Consider the following 21,531-nt stretch of genomic DNA (forward strand, 5'->3'; position numbering starts at 1 on the left):
ACACAAGTCTATTTAATACTTCAATTTCTTGTCTCCATTTATTTATTTATACTATTTGTGCTTTATGTGTTCTAGTTCTATTGTACATATTAACCGGCATCTGTTTGTGGACAGCAAAGAAAGAATTTCATTGTACAGAGAAATGCTTAATTTGTACACGACAATAAACGCTTTGAATCTTGAATGTTTATATTATTAGGGGATGGGTCTTCCTGGGGTTTACTTTTTATGTTTTGGAACAAATCAGTGCTCACCATGTTTAAAAATTGTAAACACTTATGATTTGCTCTTATGATAAGCTCACTGCAGCTCTTTTCATTTAATATTTTTAAATTCCTACTGATCTCTGCCATCTGTAAAGTTCTCTGCTCACAGTGCTCAGTTGGACTTTACTGCAGACATATTAAATATGACCCCTAAACTCACCGTGGACTCTGCCAGGCGGTTACGTCTTTTCCAAAAATAAGTGATTTAATGAAGACACCCAAGCCCTGATGAAGCTCAAACTTAGCACTTCAGCTTTAGTGAGTTTTTGACACTGCTCAAATATCGATAAATTACATTGTGTATGCATATAAAATGTTTTTCAGATACAATGTCTTGGCACTACATTTACATTTACCCCCCCACAGTTAAGATTTGAGGACTAACTCCATCTGTTAACGGTACCCATGTTCTCTAAGGAAAGACATTTCAAATGAGAGCTGGTGTAATTACATCCTTCAGCAGTCTTCAGAGGCCTGAAATATTATAACGCAATTCAATAAATCCTTGCTGTCTCTTGCCAGCATTTATTGAAAAAGGCACAAACAATAAATAGCTCGCTAACATGCAAATGACTCGCTGGCGAATGATCAGAGCAGTAAACAATCTTTTTAGTGCTCCAATTAATATGCATTATCGTGACAATCTCTCTTCCTCTCATATCTGAACTGGATCTGCACGTTTATTAGATTAAAAGGAAAGAGGGTAAAGAACACAAGAGGGTGAAGCGCGGCAGTTGATGAATACCGATAGTAAAAGAAAAAAAAAACCACACAAAAAATGAACAACTCTACAATCTAGGTAGCTCACCCCCGCCTAAAATGTGAAGTCTGCCTAACAGATTCGGCCATAAAACAGAGAACAGTTGCACAGAGACATGCCAGGGGGAAAATATGGCCCCTCTTCAGGCCTAGTGGCAAAGTAGTTATGGTGCTTAATAAAAACACAGCTCTGTAATGGTGGGACACTCCATCTGATGGTACTAGCTAAAGTGGAGCTCTGCAACAAAGAGAAACAGTCATGGAGTGAATGAAGTGAATCAGCGGGTGGGTATAACAAAACAGATAAAGGGGCCTCTTGTGCACCGTCAAAGAGAACAGTGAAGTGTGTGGTTAAAAGTTGCTACTGAGTACTTGTGACTCAGTGTGAGTTGAGTAGTCAACAGAAGAAGAAAGCAGCTGTGTGTAAAGTGTGTAATGACCCTGAAATTTGTGTGTTTGGAAAATGTTGAAGCTTCAAAGTGAATGCTCTTTATTTAGAGCAGACGAGTCTCCATTTCTGTCGGACGAAATTAGCAAAGACACGGTTTGAAGTAATGCTGGCGAGATGTGACCTGTCGGTATGGGAAGCTGGTGTGCTTGGCATTACAATGCAAAAAACGGAAAAAGACGGGGTGAACATGGGGTGAGCTGTGAATGCAGAGAGTTCTCCGTGCACCTTCTTGATGCGGGCATAGTCAATGAGCCGGGCATAGGCACTGGTGCCAGCGATGATGAGCTTGGGCCGGAACAGCTTGGCCGTCATCTCCATCTGGTCGTAGTCTATAAGTCCTGTTGCAATCTGCAGAAAGGGAGACAGATTGAGGAAACAGAGAAGATAAAGGAAGAGTGTGAAAGAATAAAGAGAAAGTGGAAGAAGAATGTGAGAATATTAGAGGGAATGTAAGGGTCAGGAGAAAAAAGGAATATGTAAAGATCAAAAAACTGTCAGATATCTGAGTATCAAGAGCAAACATATCTACACGGAAGAGAGATTTTTTCCATTTGAAGCTCATTCGAAGCAGCTGTATTTGAAGTACTTTGGCTACCTTAAAGGGGGAAGGAATTTATCTAAAGGAGGCATTTACACCTATCATATCATGGAAGAAGATGGAGCAATTGCAGTAATGCACCCCTACTTATCCTAATTTAACCATTCAGGGACCTGCTATGCTGGTGCAATGAACCTGAACAGATTCAGGTTGGTTTCGAGACTCTCTCTGCCCCCTTTTATTAAAATGAACAATGTAAGAAACACATTAGACAATCCATTTTTTCCAGTAAATGCAATTTGAAGTCACATGAAATGGAGCCAGGCTCACCCTGTCCAGTGACCGATATGTCTGATGCCTCATAGTGAAGTTTTGCCCCTCTAGTCCACCTTTAAGCGTCAGAAAAGAGAAGCAGTGAAAGACACCAGAATGCAGCCGAAAAACAAAGTGAGGGACAAAAACAATGGTGAATAAGGCAGACAGAGACAAGAAAAAGAAGAGAGAAAAGGAGGAAGGAAAGCTTTATTTAGACAGCCTGATAATCTCCCATCTCCAGAGCACATCTATGGATGCCCCCTCACTCCATCAACCTGCTCATTGTGAAGACAGAGCCAGTAGTGCTGGCCAGCTTGTCGATTTCCCATTATCTTTCTCACAGAGGGGTCCTGCTTGCCCATACATCAGCAGGTCTGGACACACAGACTCTCATGACCATCCATCAGCTGCTACCAATACTGCAACTATGACCCCAGAAATAAAATATTCTACACTAAATATAGTTGAGTGATCATAACTTGATGTTAATTTTAAAAAATCACTTGTTAAATCTGATGCAACCTAACTTAACCGATGCTGGTGCAGGTGGAAAATACTTTGAATGTGTTACAAGGATAGCAGCAAGACTACATGGTCACCGTATATTGACTATAAACTTGCGAACTGCCCTGTGTCAGCAAACAGCTGCCAGCAAGTGTCTGTTGCGTTTAAGTTTTGTGAAGTTAGACACTAAATCCCTAGCCACACTGCCTCACGTCTTCCCTCTGGGGCAGGGAAACAAACAGGATTTTCTAAAAGGCTATTATTGTCTTTACATTTCTTGCTCTTGTTTTGTGTTTCTTTCAATGAATAAGTTAATGATTTTAAACAAAAAGAGTAACACTGTAGAAAGATTCAAATATAGTTTAGTTGTCCCAGGTGTTCACATTTGATGAACACAAGCTGACCAACACTGTCAGCATAACTGCCAATATTATGACAGCAATCTAAGACATGGCTTATTGCTCAGTGTACATTTACTGTAATGTGGCAGTAGTCATTATTACATTATTATTTTTAAGTTTAAATTCTATTATAAGAAGAACTAGCAAAAAAGCTGCGTGTGTCGGCCTTGTGCAATGTGTTTACATCTTACTCTAACATACTGAAAGCTTGACTGTCTTAACATTTGCTGGCTTATTGGCTTTTGGAGGACTTCTCACACTGACATTCGTAAGACATCAAAAATACATCAGTATATCTCCCAGTTTTCATACTCTACCTCCAAAAAGCGAATCGTTCTACACTGGTATAAATAGTAGGGCTGTGCGATATGATCAGAATCTCATATCCCGATATGACATTTCTTATCCCAATAACAATATATATCACAAAATAGTGCATTTCCTGTAAATTCTGTGAATCTCGGGGAACTCAACTTGTGTGAAGTGTTTTCAGCTGGGCGTCGTGTACCTGGAGTCGAGTGTTTTGACTGATGCATTAAACTATACATTTTTAGACATAACTTGTACTGGCTTTGTATTTATTACACGGTGCGCTGTGGGGAAAAGCCTGTTCTAATGTTTGAGTCTAAGGTGTATTTTGAACACCTGATGGCTCTTTTTTGCTTCTCATCTGCTAACTCTCTCCATACTCGTTCACGTGATTCTTGCGTAGGTGGTTGAAGAGGTTTGCCTGCCCTGTGTTTTCTGGTCCGTGTCAGACTTTTCATAACCAAACCCTGTCCATGCTACAGAGGTAGCCCCTCGTTTAGGAATAAGGTCCTCGATTTGTTTTGACTGGTCCTTCTGTTTGGAGCTAACTGGTTCTGCCTCATCTTCACTGGCCATGTTGGCATTCTCTGTGCCCGCATCCACGTGGTGACTGTAAGCACCATTTATAGTTACCTTATGTTTTTATTTCAGGTAATTTTTTTGACGCATATTCTGAAATTTGATGTTTGAGAATAATGTATATCATTTCAGTGTATTTTGAAAAGTTGAGCTTTATTGTGAAAGGTTTATGTAGAAAATAAACAAGCAGACGGCGGAACCACACAATGATTTTACCGTTGCTAATGAAAGTACGTGTAAAAACAGTCGCTTGTCCGTCCATAGTGTGGTTATTTTAAATCGCCACTACAGTGACCATCAAAACGATGAAAAAATATTGCCGTAAACAGCTTATTTTGCGACACCACAAAACAAACGATAGCATAATATGAAACGATGTTTTCATATCCGATATGTATATTCATATCATCCCATATGTATCATCCTATCAAACAGCGCTAATCAACAGGTGTCAGTAGATATTAGTAGAAGGTTTTTCTACTTACATTTAGCTTGTAAGGCATTGTCTCAAAATAGATTGAGGTTGCAGAGATTCTTTTCACATCAGACATGTAGCCGTGAGACAGACTGGAGTGAGAAAAAACAATATATACATAAAGAATAAAACATGGAAGTTCAAAGACTCTGTTTGTAAACCTTTTCACAAAATTTTATTCAATATGAATATCAGATTTGTAGGAAACTAAAAAAGGGCAGTAACACACTACAGTTGACCAACAACTTGGGTGGCTTTAAAAGTGTGTGGATGAAGAAAAAACAGGACCAACAATGAAAATAAAGCAACAGTGAATACTAACTGTCCACCATCAGATACGTCCAGGCCCATGATACGATCGTGGGGATTGAGTACAGCGGTGAAAGTGGCAAAGTTGGCAGGAGAGCCAGAGTACAGTTCGACGTTGACGCCCCACAGAGCTGGATCCAGGTCAAAGGCCTCCAGAGCTCGCTTCTGACAGAGCAGCTCAATTTGGTCAACCACTCCTCCTCCACCATGAGACCTGTAATGGAAAATTTGTTTCAATTCATCTAATGTCCGTGTATTATTGGTATGTCATTGTGACTTCCTGGTACAAAGACGAGTGCTTGAGGATGGGAAAAGAACTTCAACAATTCTGTTTTGCAGTGTTAGTCAGTGAGTGACTGGCTGCTCCCGTATGGGATTTGAACGATGCCACCTTATCCCATAGTCCAGCCAATGATGCGATTCACATTCGTATATACGCAGCTAATCAACGTGGTTGACAGGCTATGACAGCGTCCTTATGTGCCGGCACCGGTGTTTTAGCTGGCAAAGCGGCTGATGTGGAGTGAAGCCACAGTAATGACAACGTGTACAACCATTGGAGATGTGAGCAGGACAGATGGAACAACTGACGGGAAAAGTGTGGACTTTATACCAGTTTTTAAATTGTGTTGATCGGCCACGTAAAACCAGAGTTATGATAAAAATATCTGCAATGTTTGGTTTTCTTCCTGAATACTGTCGTTGTTTATATTTACTGCGGGAAGAAACGTTCTATAAGAAAAAACGCTCTGCCTGTGAGCAGAAACAAAACCAAAAACACCCCCACCCTTTCCTATTGGTCGAAAAAAGTACAGCCTGCAGGTATTAGGCTGATGTTCTCCTTTATCTCATAGTGGACAGAAATTATTTTTGGAGTGGCACTCCAAAAATATTTGTATGGCATCAAATTTGATGCAGAACAGCTGATTGTGCTGTAAATGGTTTGAAATGTTTATTAAAAAAAACACCTTGGCTGCATTTAAAAAAAAAAAATAGCTGCAAAAAACTTTGTTTGCCAAACTGAGTTACTTTTTTGAAGAAGTAACTATATAATTAATTGCCCAACATTGGTTATTATATACTGTATTTTGCAGACAGAGAGTTACAGGACTCTCCCAGACCACAGACTCATAATACAAGTCAGAGCTTTATAAAAAAAAGAAAAAAGAAGAAAGTTGTGTTTTCAAAATTGGAATTCAAGTTATTTTTATTCCCAATAGTGTTAACAAACTACACAGGTCAATGACTACATTTTTATTTTACATTTTCATTGTAAGTGGGCTAAAGCAGTTAATTAAAAGTAGTCTAACATAAATGTAAATGCTGTAATTTGATTCTTTTAATAAACCATGTAACTTGGATGGATTCAATGCTGGTGTGACCACAGTGCACACGTCTGCTGTTGCTCACAGTGGTCCATGGGATCGCTCAGGGAGTTTGTGTGTTCGCTCAGACACATGGAAAATTAGAGGGAACATTGATGACATGCTTTATCTGTATTCACTATCTGGTTGGTCCCTTAAACCAGGGATCCTTCATTTTTGGCCAGCAGAACAATGCCGTGAACACAACGGACAAGCCAGTGTGGTAAACTGCTGTTAACTGCATTCCATGCAAATACAAAATGAAATTATCATTCATCAGATTAGCTATACCAGTCTGTTCAGTCCATTAAATCTATTTTTGTTACAGCCAGCCCCTGATGGGAACTGCCTACATAGCCAACAGCAATCGCCAGCTACTTGCTATCTATTTGTCTGTTGCTTGTGATTGAGCAGGTAGAACATATTGGTGAAAACCAACACTATGACAGGTATGGACACAAATGTTCTCCATAGTCTAGAGTCATCAGTACAAGCAAACCCTCTAAGTAAAGCACTAATTTTGCATTGTCATTTGGTACATCGCTGTAAAACTGTTTAGACTACGGCCCCTTTAACATATTTTCACACATTTTCCACAAACAGTAAATTTAGTCAAGAAAGATCTACACCAACCTAGACCCAAAACTTCCACAGCAGATGTGAGGCATCTCTCGTGAAAATCAAACCTTTTCAGTGGAATTACAGATGAAGGTGCAACAGATGGCTACTTTACAAACCACTCATTCAATGAGATCATCCTTTTGTTACATTACATTAAAAGTGGGAGAAAAAAACAACAGATGAGTGGGATGTCGGGAGGGAAAAAAACAAAAATTAAAAACACAGTCAGTGGGAGAGAGATTTGTGGTAGGATTGTATTCCAGGAATCAAAGGCATCAAATGAGATGAATTTCAAAACATGTCATCTTTCTGGTTGCTGCTGATAAATGCGACTTATCTGAAGGAAATAACAGAACTAAACTGAAAATAGAAAACATGCAACTATCAGCCCGGCACTAAATTCTTCAAATATAACCCCTCAGGAATTTTCTTTGGAAAGGCAGAGGCTGTGGATTATGTACCTGGTAAGAAATTACTATCATGGGTAAACAAGACTACACAGTATAGATCGGTGTGTGTTTGTGCACGTCTGTAACAAATATCCTCAAGCACATAATATTAATAGTGAAAACAAACAGAGGTGTGGCTGAATAAAAACTTACTTTATGACAGGGTTGCGTGAATATTTGTTGGTAAGACAGGAGCCGAGAACTTCCTGAGCTGCTCGGCTGCAGAAATTCTGCAATGAGAACACACAGGCGGACACACACAGATCAATGGCACGAGTAGACAGAAGGGACAAGGACAGCAAATTAAAGTCTGTTAAGTGATAGTGAGAAATCCCCCTCCGGCAAGAGGCAATCATTACAGTATTGAACCTCTGGACTTCCATAGACTAACACTCTGCACTTTCCAATGATTATCCCCTTGCAGCTGGAGGATACAAGATAATGCAATAAATGTTTCTACACATGCTGAATTACATCAGGATCGTTGAGACGCACTGAGAAAGAAATTTTAGTCATTATTGTTAGAGGAAAAAAAGCATACTGTTTCCTTTGTATCTTTTCAGTTTGCTCAAGATGAAATTTATTGGCTGGACTCATTGACTGATGATGTTAGTAGATGCATTCCTTTGCCTTTTTTTAAATCTGCAATTACTGCAATACAGTAGAGCTTGACCAAAATCTTAAAATCTGAGTGATGCAGCCCCGACTGTGTAGCATAACTCTCTTGTATATCGTCACACTGGTCAGTAACAGCATCTGACATAAAATGAACACAGACAAATAAAGTCTGAATGCTGCCTCTCTGAGTGGGGTGGTGGTCGTGCTGTGTTGTTATGCAAATGCTTCACCTGTGAGCCAAGAGGAGATCAAGGCAGATAACAGCTCCAGTAACAGCTTTCTACTGCATCCGTCTGTCATGCCAACTACTGTGCATATATTAGAAAGGAAACGCATTTGCTTCTTAGTGTCAGTGTGTGTGTGTGTGCAAAACTGTACGTCTTCTCATCGGAGGAATGTCTGTCTGAGCTGTACTGTGATGTGACTTGCAGAGTGAGCTGGGGAGGAGGCAGAATGAAGACATCAGCTTTATCTCACACTAGAGTGGTCAGGCTTTGTGTTGAGAGGGGGCTGACATACTCCACTGAACAACTACTGTGGCGAAGAAGGAACAGGAGGAGAGAGAAGGAACAGCAGAAGATAAAACCTTGTCTGCTCTTCTGAATAGTAAAATTTTTCATTTCACACCATCCGGCCTTGGAATGAAAACAAAGAGCTGCCCAAATCTTTCTGATAACTGAGCTAGTCTCGCTCACAACAAGCAGAGTTTCTTATAAGTGTTTTTACTATTAAAGAAGTTGAGTTTGAATGACTTCCAGCCTACTGTGTACAGTTCCTCAGTGAGTGAATAATGAATTAACAGGAAGCTTGATATGAATTTATTCCTGTCAGAGATCATGACATCAGTTTATGAGCTGTATGTGTGAGACAAAAGTTCAGTTTTAGAAGCCTCAAAGGCCAATGGAAATATTTAAAACAGGACATTTAGAGGTATACAACATTAATGCAGACAGCAAGAGGATTCAAGAATAAATAACTTGGCAGAGTGTGAATTTCAAATGCTATACCCACGATCATGTGTTGGATTTGGTGTGCACATCTATCACAAGACCTCAAAGGCTTTTCCCTCACTTTTCCAGCCAGCAGTAACATGTAGAATAACTAGAATAAATATCCCAAAGTCAGCGCATTCATTCATTAATGAGAGGGGATTAGTTATTCTCAGACAGTTGCACTGCTAACATGTCAGGGAGAGGCTATCAGCTCTCTGAGACACCGAATAACTGCTTACATTGACCATCTTTGCTTAAAAAAAGAAAGACAATTGAATCAATACAAAAAAGTGGAACGAGTGTCTGACTGACTAAACCCTTTTAAAAATACGTTTTTTTTAAACAAGTGAGTCTGTCGCCTTACAACTCCGTGACAACAGTTTTAAAGGACTGTGAAAAATTCAAGCGCCTGTTCTCAACTGAGTGTTTTAAGGTGGTAATCATTAGTTATATATTTCAAATAACCATCCGCTTCAATCAAAATGACGAGAGGAAACAAAACCATTTATAGATTAACATAAAAGGTGTGCGCTGACGTATTCTGACTTTCAATGTAGGTTTCTATATAGATTTACTAGCAAGTTGCACCAGTTCAAACTGGGTTTTAGTATAAACAAAAATTCTTTCATATTTACAAAGAGATTACAGTGTGTAAGAGATGGGAACTCAGAGATTTTTGCAACTGACCCTGCTGCATTTACATTTCTGAGAGTTCCTTTCTCAGAGAACAAACTGATTTACTAATGTTTGCCACATGCAATTTACTGCCAGTTGCGCTGATGTTGAATGCTATTTTTTCACACTTGATATTTAAACAAACTCATGTCTATGATTGGAAAACTAACTGCAAACACAAGCGAAATTTGGAGATTGCGCTCACATGCTATTTTGCGCCACTTAATCTGGCACCTAGTACCTCAGATGCAATGAGCTCCAAACCACGGCACTGCCTGTCCTTCTCATTCTGCAGCAGATTCCACATCTCGGGGTCATCCTGAGCCAGGCTCTCCTGACCCGTCCAAGGACGATCTTCATCCGCTGCACGGGTGGCAGCGTGAGACTGGTGGGCACGTGCACTGAGACAAGCAGGGACTCGCTGGCACAGCGGCTGTGGGTGGAAGACAAGTTGGGAATATGAGGAAGGAAAATACAGAAAGGAAAAGGTTTGATTTAGAGTTTGTCAGCTTTACACAGATATCGCGGTTACAGTAGAAATGTTTTCTAAAACTGTGTCATTGCACCAAACTGGGTCATGAGGACTAACATGAGTTGCCAGAGTGTGAGAGTGTGCGTGTGTGTGTCCATCATCCTGCAGCTAACAGATGGTTGTATTGGATTTCCAGGTACAACTATTGTATATTTCCCACCTAATCATGTCGTTCTCTTTGTAGCCTGCTGAAAGCTTATCATCTCAAAGTTGAGAAATCAAATTAGTTTGACTTGGTAGCCACAGATCATGGTGCAGTTAAAGTCCCTGTCATCTCCTAAAGTTGCTGAATTTTCATGGACATTTGTCAGTTTTTGGTCACCATGTTGCTGCTAGCTGTCCTATTACAAAGAACATCAATTCTCTAAACCATTTATTTGATCATTTCATATATTTAAAGTGTGATTCTAATTTGTCCTGTACAAAAAGGAGACATTTGCCTCCTTTCAACTACTGCGCTTTCCTTACACTCTAATGCAGCTTGGTATAATTAGAAGCTGGCGTGTTTTCGTGATATCAATAATCAGCATGGTTGTTCAATTATGCCTCTATCAGCACTTCTATAAACTGGGACCGACTTTTACAGCCTCAGTGTACCAGAAGGAGGCATACAGAGAACAGATTCAGCACTTCCTGCTTATCTAATCTGGACTGGGGCTGGCGAGTTCTTCCTCTGCTGCAATGCTTGATCGTGTGAGAGTGCAGACTCCATACAATTTTCACTGGCTCTTTTCTAAAGTGAATCCTGATCCCACTTTTCTTTGTTAGTATGACACACCACCGACACGGTGCTTGGACCATCAGAAAACCTCTGAATACACACAAAAAAAGGTTTGTGTTCTATTTAAGTGGATTCCCATTATAACTCTCAATCAAAAAAGAAGCACTGTGTGGGAGAGCTGTAAGGTTAAATAAAATGTTGACAGGTTGATTGCACTCAAAACAAATTGGCTCATTCTCTTCATTTAATCAGCAATATGATGATGATGACTCTGTGCTGAGATCAATCGCCCCACTACAAACCTATAGTTATCATTTGTACAGGTGTGCTGGGGCGTGAGGGACAGCCTCCCTTTAATAGCGCCATTAAAAAGCAATTAACACAATACTTAGGACTCTTTAAGGACACCCATATGAAAAACGTGTAATTATGCTTATTCCATGTAGTGTGAATTAAGTTTGGCTTTTTACTCATTTGAAATGGCTTTATAATATTTACCAGTGTTGTTTTTCACAGGCTTTAAGATATATGTATATTCTCATTCTAAATAATCTCTACAATATAAAAAGGTCTAACTATAGTATAATTCAATACACCCTTTAAAAAATAAAATAAAATACCCTAAAGATAGTTTATCACCTTCATTGTGGTTGTCTACTTCTTCCACTGCTCCCCAGTGTGGCAAAAGAGACAACGGTGACACGCCAGGGGAGCCAACTGGCACACTAATGACTGATTTCTAATAGTCTCTACTCTGGCCTTCTGTCACCAGTAGCATTTATGATGGTGGAGATTTCCCTCCCCAGGATCCTGGAAAAGACAGGGCCTGGGAGACAGGTCGAGCTGCCTCTGAGGACACATTTCTCGCCCAAAAAAAATCACACGGGTCATTAAACCTTGACGGGAACTGTCCTTTGCTGTCTCTTTTTCGACTGTGGCACACCAACGCCAGGAAACGCAGTGGCAGAAAAAACCCAAACTGAGTGGCTACAGGGTTACTGAAGACTGAAAAACAGACAGGGCTGCCTCTCCTTTCTCCTCTTCACCTTCATCCTTTCCCCGCACTATCCTGTCACCCTACGCCGCTAAGCACTCTCAACCAAGTAACATTTGTGTGGCATTTTTGTTAGTTCCTCTTGTCATCGATGTGAATTTCAGTGTCCAAATGGGAAAGCTCTGAGCTTAAACAGCCAAAAGACAGGTTACTCCCTGTTGTGTTTCTTTCTGTTTCCCTGCTTCATTTCTCAGCCTTGATCATTATGGGAGATTAATTAATAAACACAAAACAAACTGATCCAAGAGAAGCGAGAGCCAAGATACAAGCACCAAATATGTCACAGCGGGACTATTTTTAGGCGACAGATTATGCTGTCGTTTGAAGGTGAACTTGATGAAAACTCTGCTGTGAGAAAAGGGGCGGGATAGGCCGCGTCAACCTGGGTGCTGAGCACAAAATAATGGCAGAGTCACAGATGCACTACATCTGCGTGACAATGATAAGGTAATTGTTGGCATTCTGCCTTCCCTGTCAAACATCTGTGCTCAAAGTACAATTGCGAAACAGAAGAAAAGGGAAGGAAGAAAATCATTTCATTAATCCTACTTCTGTATTGTTTTTGCCCGTTTCCTGAAGCAGCTCCCGAGGAGAGTCAATTTTACAGATGACTGCTGTCCATCAGCAGCTATACCAAACAACAATCAACCCAGAAAAACACACACTAACACACACACACACACACATGGGATTAGAGTGGTGAAAGTAGGTTGCAATGATTCGAGTAACTCAAATAACTCGATTATAAAAAAAAAAAAAATCCTCAACGCAAATTTTTTGCCCTGGGTTTTCCAACAAAAAACTGATAACACAACAGTAGCAGTGAAGATGTAGTTTAATGTAGAGTCTGTCCACACACACACACACACACACACACACACACACGTCGAAGATCAAAGAGGCGGAGCCGTACTGAGAAGCAGAACCCGATACTGTAATCACCATTAAAAGCATTTCTGTTAAAAACCCGGGGAGGAGTCCTGCATCGAACAACCTGTTTTACAGGATCCAGTATGTTGAAAAAAAGTTTTTGTAGCTGCTCCTATCCACCGCAGCAAAAAACTGCAAGACATTATTGACAATGTTGGTCACTAATAACCAGAGAAGTCTGGGACCAACAGACTTAAAAACTCCTTTGTCCCACACGCCATTAAACTCTTTAACTCCTCGCTGGAGGGGAGGCGGAGGGGAAACAGGAGGACAAAGGGGGCGGGGACAACTAAGCAGTAGTTTTTGCACAAACCAAACACTAAATAAGAACTGATCACTGTGCGCACGATCTGATATCCTTGTGTTGGTGTTGGAATAACTATCTATCTATCTATCCATCCCATTTTTCTATTGCAGTGATATACTCAGCGAACAGGGGTGAGTTTAAAGGGGGGCATGGGATGTACTAGATCATATTTATTTCAAAGCTTTAGTAACATTACTTTGCTTTTATATTGATTAAATTATATTAATATTTAAAAATATAAAAATAAAACCTTTTTTCAACCCGCAGGCCAGTAAAAATATACATAAGCTAGCAGAAGTCACTGACCCAGTGCTGTTTGACGCTGAATAATTATAAACATGAATTATTAAAATCTACACCATCAGAATGTCTGCTTTCCGCAGCAGGAAACGTTGCATTGAAGCATAGTGCAAACCTCAGACAATGCAGATTTCCTCACTTCATTCCAGCTACAGCTTGTTCCTCTAAAGGCTTAAAACCACACCTTCTCCTTTATTCATTACAACATTTAATAACTCAGACACACCAGACTGCCTAAAACTAAATCTGAGCCCTGGCCGAACGACATGACCCGAGCTGTCAGACGCGACTGTCGTCGAGCTGAGCGCAAGTGGAAAAAGGTCAAACTACAAGTGTCATTAGTCATCTACAGAGGGTGCAAAATGCCGCAGCTCGTCTTTTAACTGGCACTCGAAAGTTTGAGCACATTTCCCCTGTTTTAGCTTCACTTCACTGGCTGCCCATTTCTTTTAGGATTCATTTTAAAATTCTTTTATTTACTTTTAAAGCTCTCCATGGCCTAGCTCCATCTTATCTCTCTGAGCTGCTACAGCCTTATACACCCACCCGCTCTCTCAGGTCAGCTGATCAGCTGCTCCTGAAGATACCCAGGACTGGGCGTAAACTTAGAGGAGATCGTGCTTTTGCTGTAGCAGCTCCAAAACTGTGGAACGAGCTTCCTTTAGAGATTAGACAGGCCACTTCTTTATCTGTTTTTAAGTCACTCTTGAAAACCCACCTCTTTACCCTGGCCTTTGACACCACGTGAGATGTTGGTTTTTATTTTTATTTTAGTTGTTTTTATAGGTGATTCAATGCTGTTTTATCTTGTTTTGGTTTTAATATAGGGCTGTTTTAATTGTATGTTTTATGTTTTATTTATTTATTTTGCTCTTTTCTGTTATTCTATTGTTTTAACTTATTTTCTGCACAGTCTTCCAAAAAGACAGGATAAAGTTATTTTATTTGACCTCTTAGTTCAGGTTGTATGTAAGCCCGATTTTAGTACATTTTAGGACATTACTGTACTTATGATAATTTAGTTATTTATGCATTTAGGAAATATTTTATTTAAAATATATAACTTCAGTGACAGTGTTTAGCTTTTTTAGGCCACATTCTGTATGCAGTTGAATTATCAAAATAAAATAGAAACCAATGAGCAGTTCATTCCCAAAAGAGCTGTCTTTTTTTCCCTTTTCTTAATATTTACTATAGCTCATTAACAAAACAGAAGTGTTTCTTATTCGATCATGTAATTAACTCAGAGAATAATCGATCCTCGATCACTAAACTAATCGATAGCTGCAGTCCTGGGTGAGCCCACAGAAGAACACAACAGATATTTAAGGTTGCAGAGAAGAAGTGTCAACAGCGCAGCAGCATCCGTCAGTTTGACACAGCGTTGCCTCTTCCTCTGTCACTGACTAATAGCAGGGCTGCCCATTACAAATTGCCCTGTGATACACTCTGGATGACACTAGACTGGAAATCTAGACTAAAATCTGGACGGGGTGAGGAGGCGTAAAGGGACAGAGGCACAGTCAAGACGACTACACTCCATTCGGATCAAAGGATTGTCAGGGTGATAATCAGAGACTTAAGCGATACTGGCAACAAAGGCAATCTTCAGGAGGCGTAGGCAGTGGAACGGCACATTTATACTGTAATCTTTGCACTGCACTTCTTAAAGATGGTTTCCTAGTGCTTCAGACACATGCTGTGGATGCTAACACTTTTGGGTTCAAGGCTGGCTCAAAGCCTTTCGTCCTCTGAAACCCCGCTCATAAACTCTATCAGGTCTACAGTGTGAAATATGTTTTTGTTCAAGTCATCCTAGCTTTTAAATCTTTTAAATCATTTTTTGGACAGCTAAAAGCTACTTTGGACCTTATCAATGGAGCTAATCCTGTCCAACAACATAATCCGATTAATGTAAATCTGTCAAAATGAAAAGCTATGCACTAGTTGTGATTCTACCGAAATTACAAGGAGAGAATGTCAACTTTAAAATGTTTTCTTCAGTTAATTCAAAATAAATACAAATAGATTTAAAAAAAGGTTGTATTGCAATTGTAGTAGACCTGACTAAACATATATGTTTAGTGAATGGGAGTCCGTGCGCCCAGGGCAGCTGTGGCTACAATGTAGCTGCCATCACCAGTGTGTGAATGTGTGTGTGAATGGGTGAAAGACTGAATGTAGTGTAAAGCGCTTTGGGGTCCTTAGGGACTAAGTAAAGCGCTATACAAATACAGGCCATTTACCATTTACAATCAACACAACATGCTGAAGTTCAAACTGAGCACCAGAACGAGGCAGAAAGGTGATTTAAATGACTTTGAGCTTGGCTTGGTTGTTGGTGCCAGATGGGCTGGTCTGAGTGTTTCAGAAACTGCTGATCCAATGGGATTTTTCCACACAAATGTCTCTAGAGTTTACAAAGAATGTTTTTTCTTAAAGTTTCTTTTGGTAAATTGATATCAGTTTCTTGGTTACATCACTGATAGGATGACCTTCCTACTGGTCAAGTTGTTAAAGGCCTTCGGCCATATCAGTAAATCTGTAGGAGGCCACATCTCTTACTGACAACTAAAGATTTTCAAGTGTTCAGCAAAGCAAACCCAAAAAGTTTAGATGTTTGAGCTATGTTTAGTTCAACATGACCTCTAGCTCTCACAAAAACCATTGGTTATAAAAAAAAGTTTGATGTACACGATTCACTCTACAGTCTGTGCGAACAGCAGCACTCTCCAATGTTTTCACAAACAATCTTATTTTTGTCTCTACACCTCACGTCTCACTTTGCAAAAAACTGAACTAATGAAAATCAAATCTGAAAATGATGTTAATTACAAAGTTCAAATTCCATATCTGTCACTCACAGGTTGCTCTTTCAAAGATGTGATCATTTAAATTTGGGAAAATGTTGTGTTTTTTGAAAAAGCTCAATCTGGAATGTGCCTGTCCTTATTATACCCAGAAACAAGGTTTGATGCCAATGTGCAAATCCGGGAAACATCCTCTTTTATGTCTGGGGGAGTAATAGGAGTGGTCCTGGTGCCTAGGAGGCAGGGGAGAAGAAATCAGAATAATCGACTAATCCAAAAGTAACTAAATATTAGGATTTAAGCACAATCTAATGGAAGATGTTTGCCTGCAAAATTACTGCATGTATTTAAGAGCCATTTGAAATTGTTAAACACATTCTTCAATAATCCAACTGTACTTTAGATCATGAGTTTTCTAAATGTAAGTAACATTTACAGCGAACAGCAGCTGTAGCTTCGTTTCCTTGTAAATTAATTGGTGACGAATGTTGTTAAGCAATCCACAGGCAAGTTCTCACATGTCATGTAACTCCTATCACACAATGAGGCACTCTTTGGTATTTTTTGGCATCCTAATATTTCAGAATCAGGGCTTTACTTGACTTCATACTCTGTGTAAATAATCATTCTGTACATACGATAACTTTTTAATCCTACAACTGTTTATAACTTGCATAGTTCCCATTTCTGTATAGCTGTATATCTCAGATTTATATTTATATCCTGTTCATAGCCTGTACATAGCTTGTACTCACTACAGCCTGTACATACTTATAGTTATAGAATGTTCACAACATACTTCATACCGTGTACATTATAACATACCATAATAGACCCATTTCTGTAATATACTCACATATCTATATTATTGCTAATATATATTGTAATATATCTATATCACTAAAGCACTTCTGGATGGATGCAAACTGCATTTCGTTGCCCTGTACCTGTGCATGTGCAATGACAATAAAGTTGAATTCTATTCTATTCTATAAACCCTTTGTCAGCAGGAATGGCAATCAATAAACATCTAAAATATTTACAGTTATTTATTATCAGACTAAATAATCTAAGACTGTACTTACATTAACTGCATTTGCATTAAACTGTACCTGACTCCAACCTAACCATGCCACTTCTTCTCCACTTTTCCAGCACTTTTTCCCATGCAAACAAAACTTTACAAAGCTAGGTCATTAGAGCTTAACTTATATGAGAGATCGTTTTTCATGCGTAGATATAATTGTTAGGTCCCAACAGTTCCGACTTGCCACACAAACTTTAAATACACTGTTTTGGTTGGGGTTTTTTTGTTTTTTCATTTTTAAAGCATGCTGATATGAATCTAATACTCCAGAATAAATAAAAACAAAGCTAAATCTGGTTTGCAACAAAGTTTGACTTCCTAATGAGTTGTTGTCCTTCTTTTTTAATTTTTAAAACCTCACTTGTTTTATATACTTACTTTATAAGAGTATGTTTTAATCCAGAGGTAGACAGTACACAGTTCAGTATGATTTCATTCAGTCTTTTTTTTTTTTTTATACAAAGTGATCATCTGTCGAGCTAGCACAAAAACATACAAATACAAGTATAACACGCAGCATGATAACACATCCCGGTTCCAAGTATTTGGACTGAATATCATGTTATCTTTAATGAAGGTTCTTGTGCAACCATTATTAATTTACACTTAAAAAATAATAATAATGAATTCACTTTTTATGCTTGTAAGCTGTGGCAGTCGCTGTGGCATCATCACGTGGACCCAGCTGCATTCACCAAACTTAACCTCTGGCAACCTCAAGTTTCCATGAATGCAGTGCATAAAGGACAGACAGAAAACAGCCAGCGGTTTATTGCTGAGCATTTCTATTTATTAAATATAAACACTACAGTTTACTTAAGCAGCAGTAAGAAACATTACCTCAGGGGCAAAATAGCACAGAAATATATTACAGTTACCCGTGTGAGTCGTCTCAGAGCGAATAGCCGCATATTTCCAGGTAGACCTGACGAAGAAGCAGCACAGCAGCGCCCACACCCCTGACAGAAACGAAGGGCTGGTTGAAAAAAAAAAAAAGTGTAGTCACTTTCGTCCTACCGAAGGGTTCGATGGGAAATGTAGGCACACTGCTGTGAAGAAAACACAAAAACTAGCTGTGTGCCTACAGTGCTCATATACAGAAGTGCCCAGAGTGCGTTGTCGCACTACAGTCCAGCTCCTAAAGCATGAAGAAATTATTTAATAATCAGATACGATAAGATAAGATAAGATAGAACTTTATTAATCCCTCGGGTGGGTTCCTCTGGGAAATTCGATTTCCAAAAAAGCACAGGAACGACCGAAGTTACAGAATATTATATATATATATATATATATATATATATATATATATATATATATATATATAATATATATATATATATATATACACACACACACACACACATATATAAATACAGAGACAATATAAATAAAATATACGAAGGGGATAAATAGAATAAATAGGAATAAAAAATAAAAATACAAGTGAATTGCACATTTCAAGTATTGAGTCTATTGCACTGTTGACTATTTACAAAAGTATTGCACAAAAGGTATTGCACAGTGAGGTGAAGAGGCACTACAGCTTAGTTGTTCCCCCCTCCTTTGTCCTCCTGTTTCCCCTCCCTCTCCCCTCCAGAGAGGAGTTAAACAGTCTGATGGCGTGTGGGACAAAGGAGTTTTTAAGTCTGTTAGTTCTTGTCTTGGGGAGAAGCAACCTGTCACTGAACAGACTCTTCTGGTTGTTAATGGCCGTGTGCAGAGGATGCCCAGCATTGTCCATAATGTCCATCAGTTTCTTTAATGTCCTTTTCTCTGCCACTGTCACCAGAGTGTCCAGCTTCATGCCGACCACAGAGCTAGCCCTCCTGATCAGTTTCTCCAGCCTGGATGAGTCCTTCTTTGCTGTGCTGCTCCCCCAGCACACCACAGCATAGAAAAGTACTCCAGCAACCACCGACTGGTAAAACATCCTCAGGAGCTTCCTGCAGATGTTAAAAGACCTCAGCCTCCTGAGGAAGTACAGTCGGCTTTGGGCTTTTTTATACAGGTGCTCTGTGTTGCATGACCAGTCCAGTTTATTGTCCACCCACAGCCCGAGGTACTTGTACTTGTTGACCACCTCCACCTCCACCTCACCTCCACCACCACAACCTATGAATTAGGGCTGCACAATTAATCGTTAGAAAATTGCAATCTCAATCCATACTCATTTCGAAATGACAACGATTAAAAAAAGAAAAAAAAAGATGACGGATTTTCTTCCGGGACATAAGCTGCATGAAAACAAGCGCCCACTCTTCAAACAACAAATGACTCAACAAATGACAAGGGCGGAGGCTTATACCACGTGATACAGAAGTCATCTGGCAGGGAAAAAACAACGGAGAGCACGTGAGAGATGACGAAGCTGTAAAGGCCAAGAAAGTGACAGGAGAAAATCCGTCCCGGTCAACCACCCAAACATCAATAACGGGAACCTTATACAGCGCTTCCCCATACCTGTCGAACTCCCGCAGGCACAAAGAAATTACGGAGGTTATCACTTATCACCTGACCGAAGATAACACTGTTCAAAACGAGGGATTTAGGAAAATGATCAACACCCTAGACCAGTGGTTCCCAAACTTTTTGCTGGGCCCCCTTTGTTTTACAAGAAAAATGTTCGCGCCCCCCCCTCCCGCGCGTGCACACGCACACGCACAAACACATCCTCCAACCACACCCTTATTTTGCTCCATTTCGGTTTATTTCACACCTCAAACATTCAGTAAACAATTAAGCAAATACAAGTAATCTGCAATAAATTACAGGTGGTAATAAAATAAACTTATAATTCTTTTATGCTACATCCACACCTACATGAGTATTTTTGACAACTCAGCTGTTTCGTCCACGTAAACGGCGTTTCGAATCACCGAAAGCGGAGATTTTTTAAAACTCCTTTTTTGCGTTTACCTGTGGACAAGGAATACAGAGTTCGCTGCAACGTCAAAGGTGTGTGCCTTTTTCCACATCATGCTGTGCGCCACGTTATTGTTTACATGAGATGAATTGCAGAATGGCAGATAGAGACAAAATACCGTTTCTGTTAATCTGACTATCTTCAGTTTTTACAGGCTTATACACACATGCAGTTACTGTCCCTCTATTTAGAAAGGCAGAGGCGTCACCTTGTGATTATTTTACCTGTAGTTGTTTTTTTTCCTGTGTAACAATATTCAACATTGCTATCAATAAAAATGGTAAATGGCCTGTATTTGTATAGCGCTTTTCTAGTCCCTTGACCCCAAAGCGCTTTACACAACCTGTCATCCACCCATTCACACACACATTCACACACTGGTGATGGCAGCTACATTGTAGCCACAGCCGTCCTGGGGCGCACTGACAGAGGAGGCTGCTGGACACTGGCGCCAACGGGCCCTCTGACCACCACCAGTAGGCAACGGGTGAAGTGTCTTGCCCAAGGACACAACAACCGAGACTGTCCAAGCCGGGGCTCAAACCGGCAACCTTCCGATTACAAGGTGAACTCCCAACTCTTGAGCCATGATCGCCCCTATACATTTTCAAAAAATGTCTCTCTGTGCAAAATGGGTTCAAAAACATAAACAACTGTGGGATACTGTTGGTCCGTGATTTAGACAGGGGGAATTTTCTCCCCATTTTCATACTGCGCCCCCCCGCAATGGCTCTGCGCCCCCCCCTAGGGGGCGGGCCCCACACTTTGGGAAGGTCTGCCCTAGACAAACGCTACACAGTACTATTTAAAAAATGTTGCACTACCTGCTCTAAACACGCAGTGTCGAGCAACGGTGGTGGTGGGTTTATAAGCAGTACAACATTTTTTTTAATGTTCAGTTTCAACTGTTACGAAGTTGATGTGCAGTTAATAAGTGCAAGAAATATTTATGATTCTCATTTTATGCAAAATCATGCAGCCCTACTATGAATATAAACAAGCACAACAAGCATATAATTTAATATAGTAAAATGCAAAACATAATATGAAAAAAAAAAACTTAAAAACTAAAGAAAAGAAAGGGACACAGTGCTCTGTGCTCATCACAGCTGAACCAGCAATACTGGCTGGTTGCTACATTTTATATATGACTTTTAAAAGAGAATTTCCCTGGAAATATACATGTATGGCATGAACTACATGGCACTACTATCTCTATAAAATGTGGGTAAATTTAAT

The 21,531-nt window shown here is 39.8% G+C and overlaps 1 protein-coding gene across 2 annotated transcripts in view; it reads right to left on the reverse strand.

The window, feature by feature from the left end:
* Positions 1–18,362, reverse strand: part of LOC102303868 (serine hydroxymethyltransferase 2 (mitochondrial)) — a 97,787-nt gene extending 79,425 nt beyond the window's left edge. The window contains exons 1-6 of one of the 2 annotated variants that reach the window (XR_006054754.1): positions 18,245–18,362; positions 9,867–10,058; positions 7,494–7,570; positions 4,920–5,120; positions 4,608–4,689; positions 1,702–1,824 (exon numbers count right to left, since the gene is read on the reverse strand). Coding sequence is in view for 1 of the 2 variants with exons in the window: in XM_005929704.2 (XP_005929766.1) it covers positions 1,702–1,824; positions 4,608–4,689; positions 4,920–5,120; positions 7,494–7,570; positions 9,867–10,058; positions 18,245–18,277 (708 nt within the window). In the remaining variant the exon portion in view is untranslated. The remainder of the gene's footprint in view (positions 1–1,701; positions 1,825–4,607; positions 4,690–4,919; positions 5,121–7,493; positions 7,571–9,866; positions 10,059–18,244) is intronic. The other variant, XM_005929704.2, reaches the window with a different exon arrangement.
* Positions 18,363–21,531: the final 3,169 nt, after the last annotated feature.

Source organism: Haplochromis burtoni, unplaced genomic scaffold (assembly GCF_018398535.1).
Source record: "Haplochromis burtoni strain Fernald_Lab_line unplaced genomic scaffold, NCSU_Asbu1 Contig_125, whole genome shotgun sequence".
Taxonomy (NCBI): Eukaryota; Metazoa; Chordata; class Actinopteri; order Cichliformes; family Cichlidae; genus Haplochromis; species Haplochromis burtoni.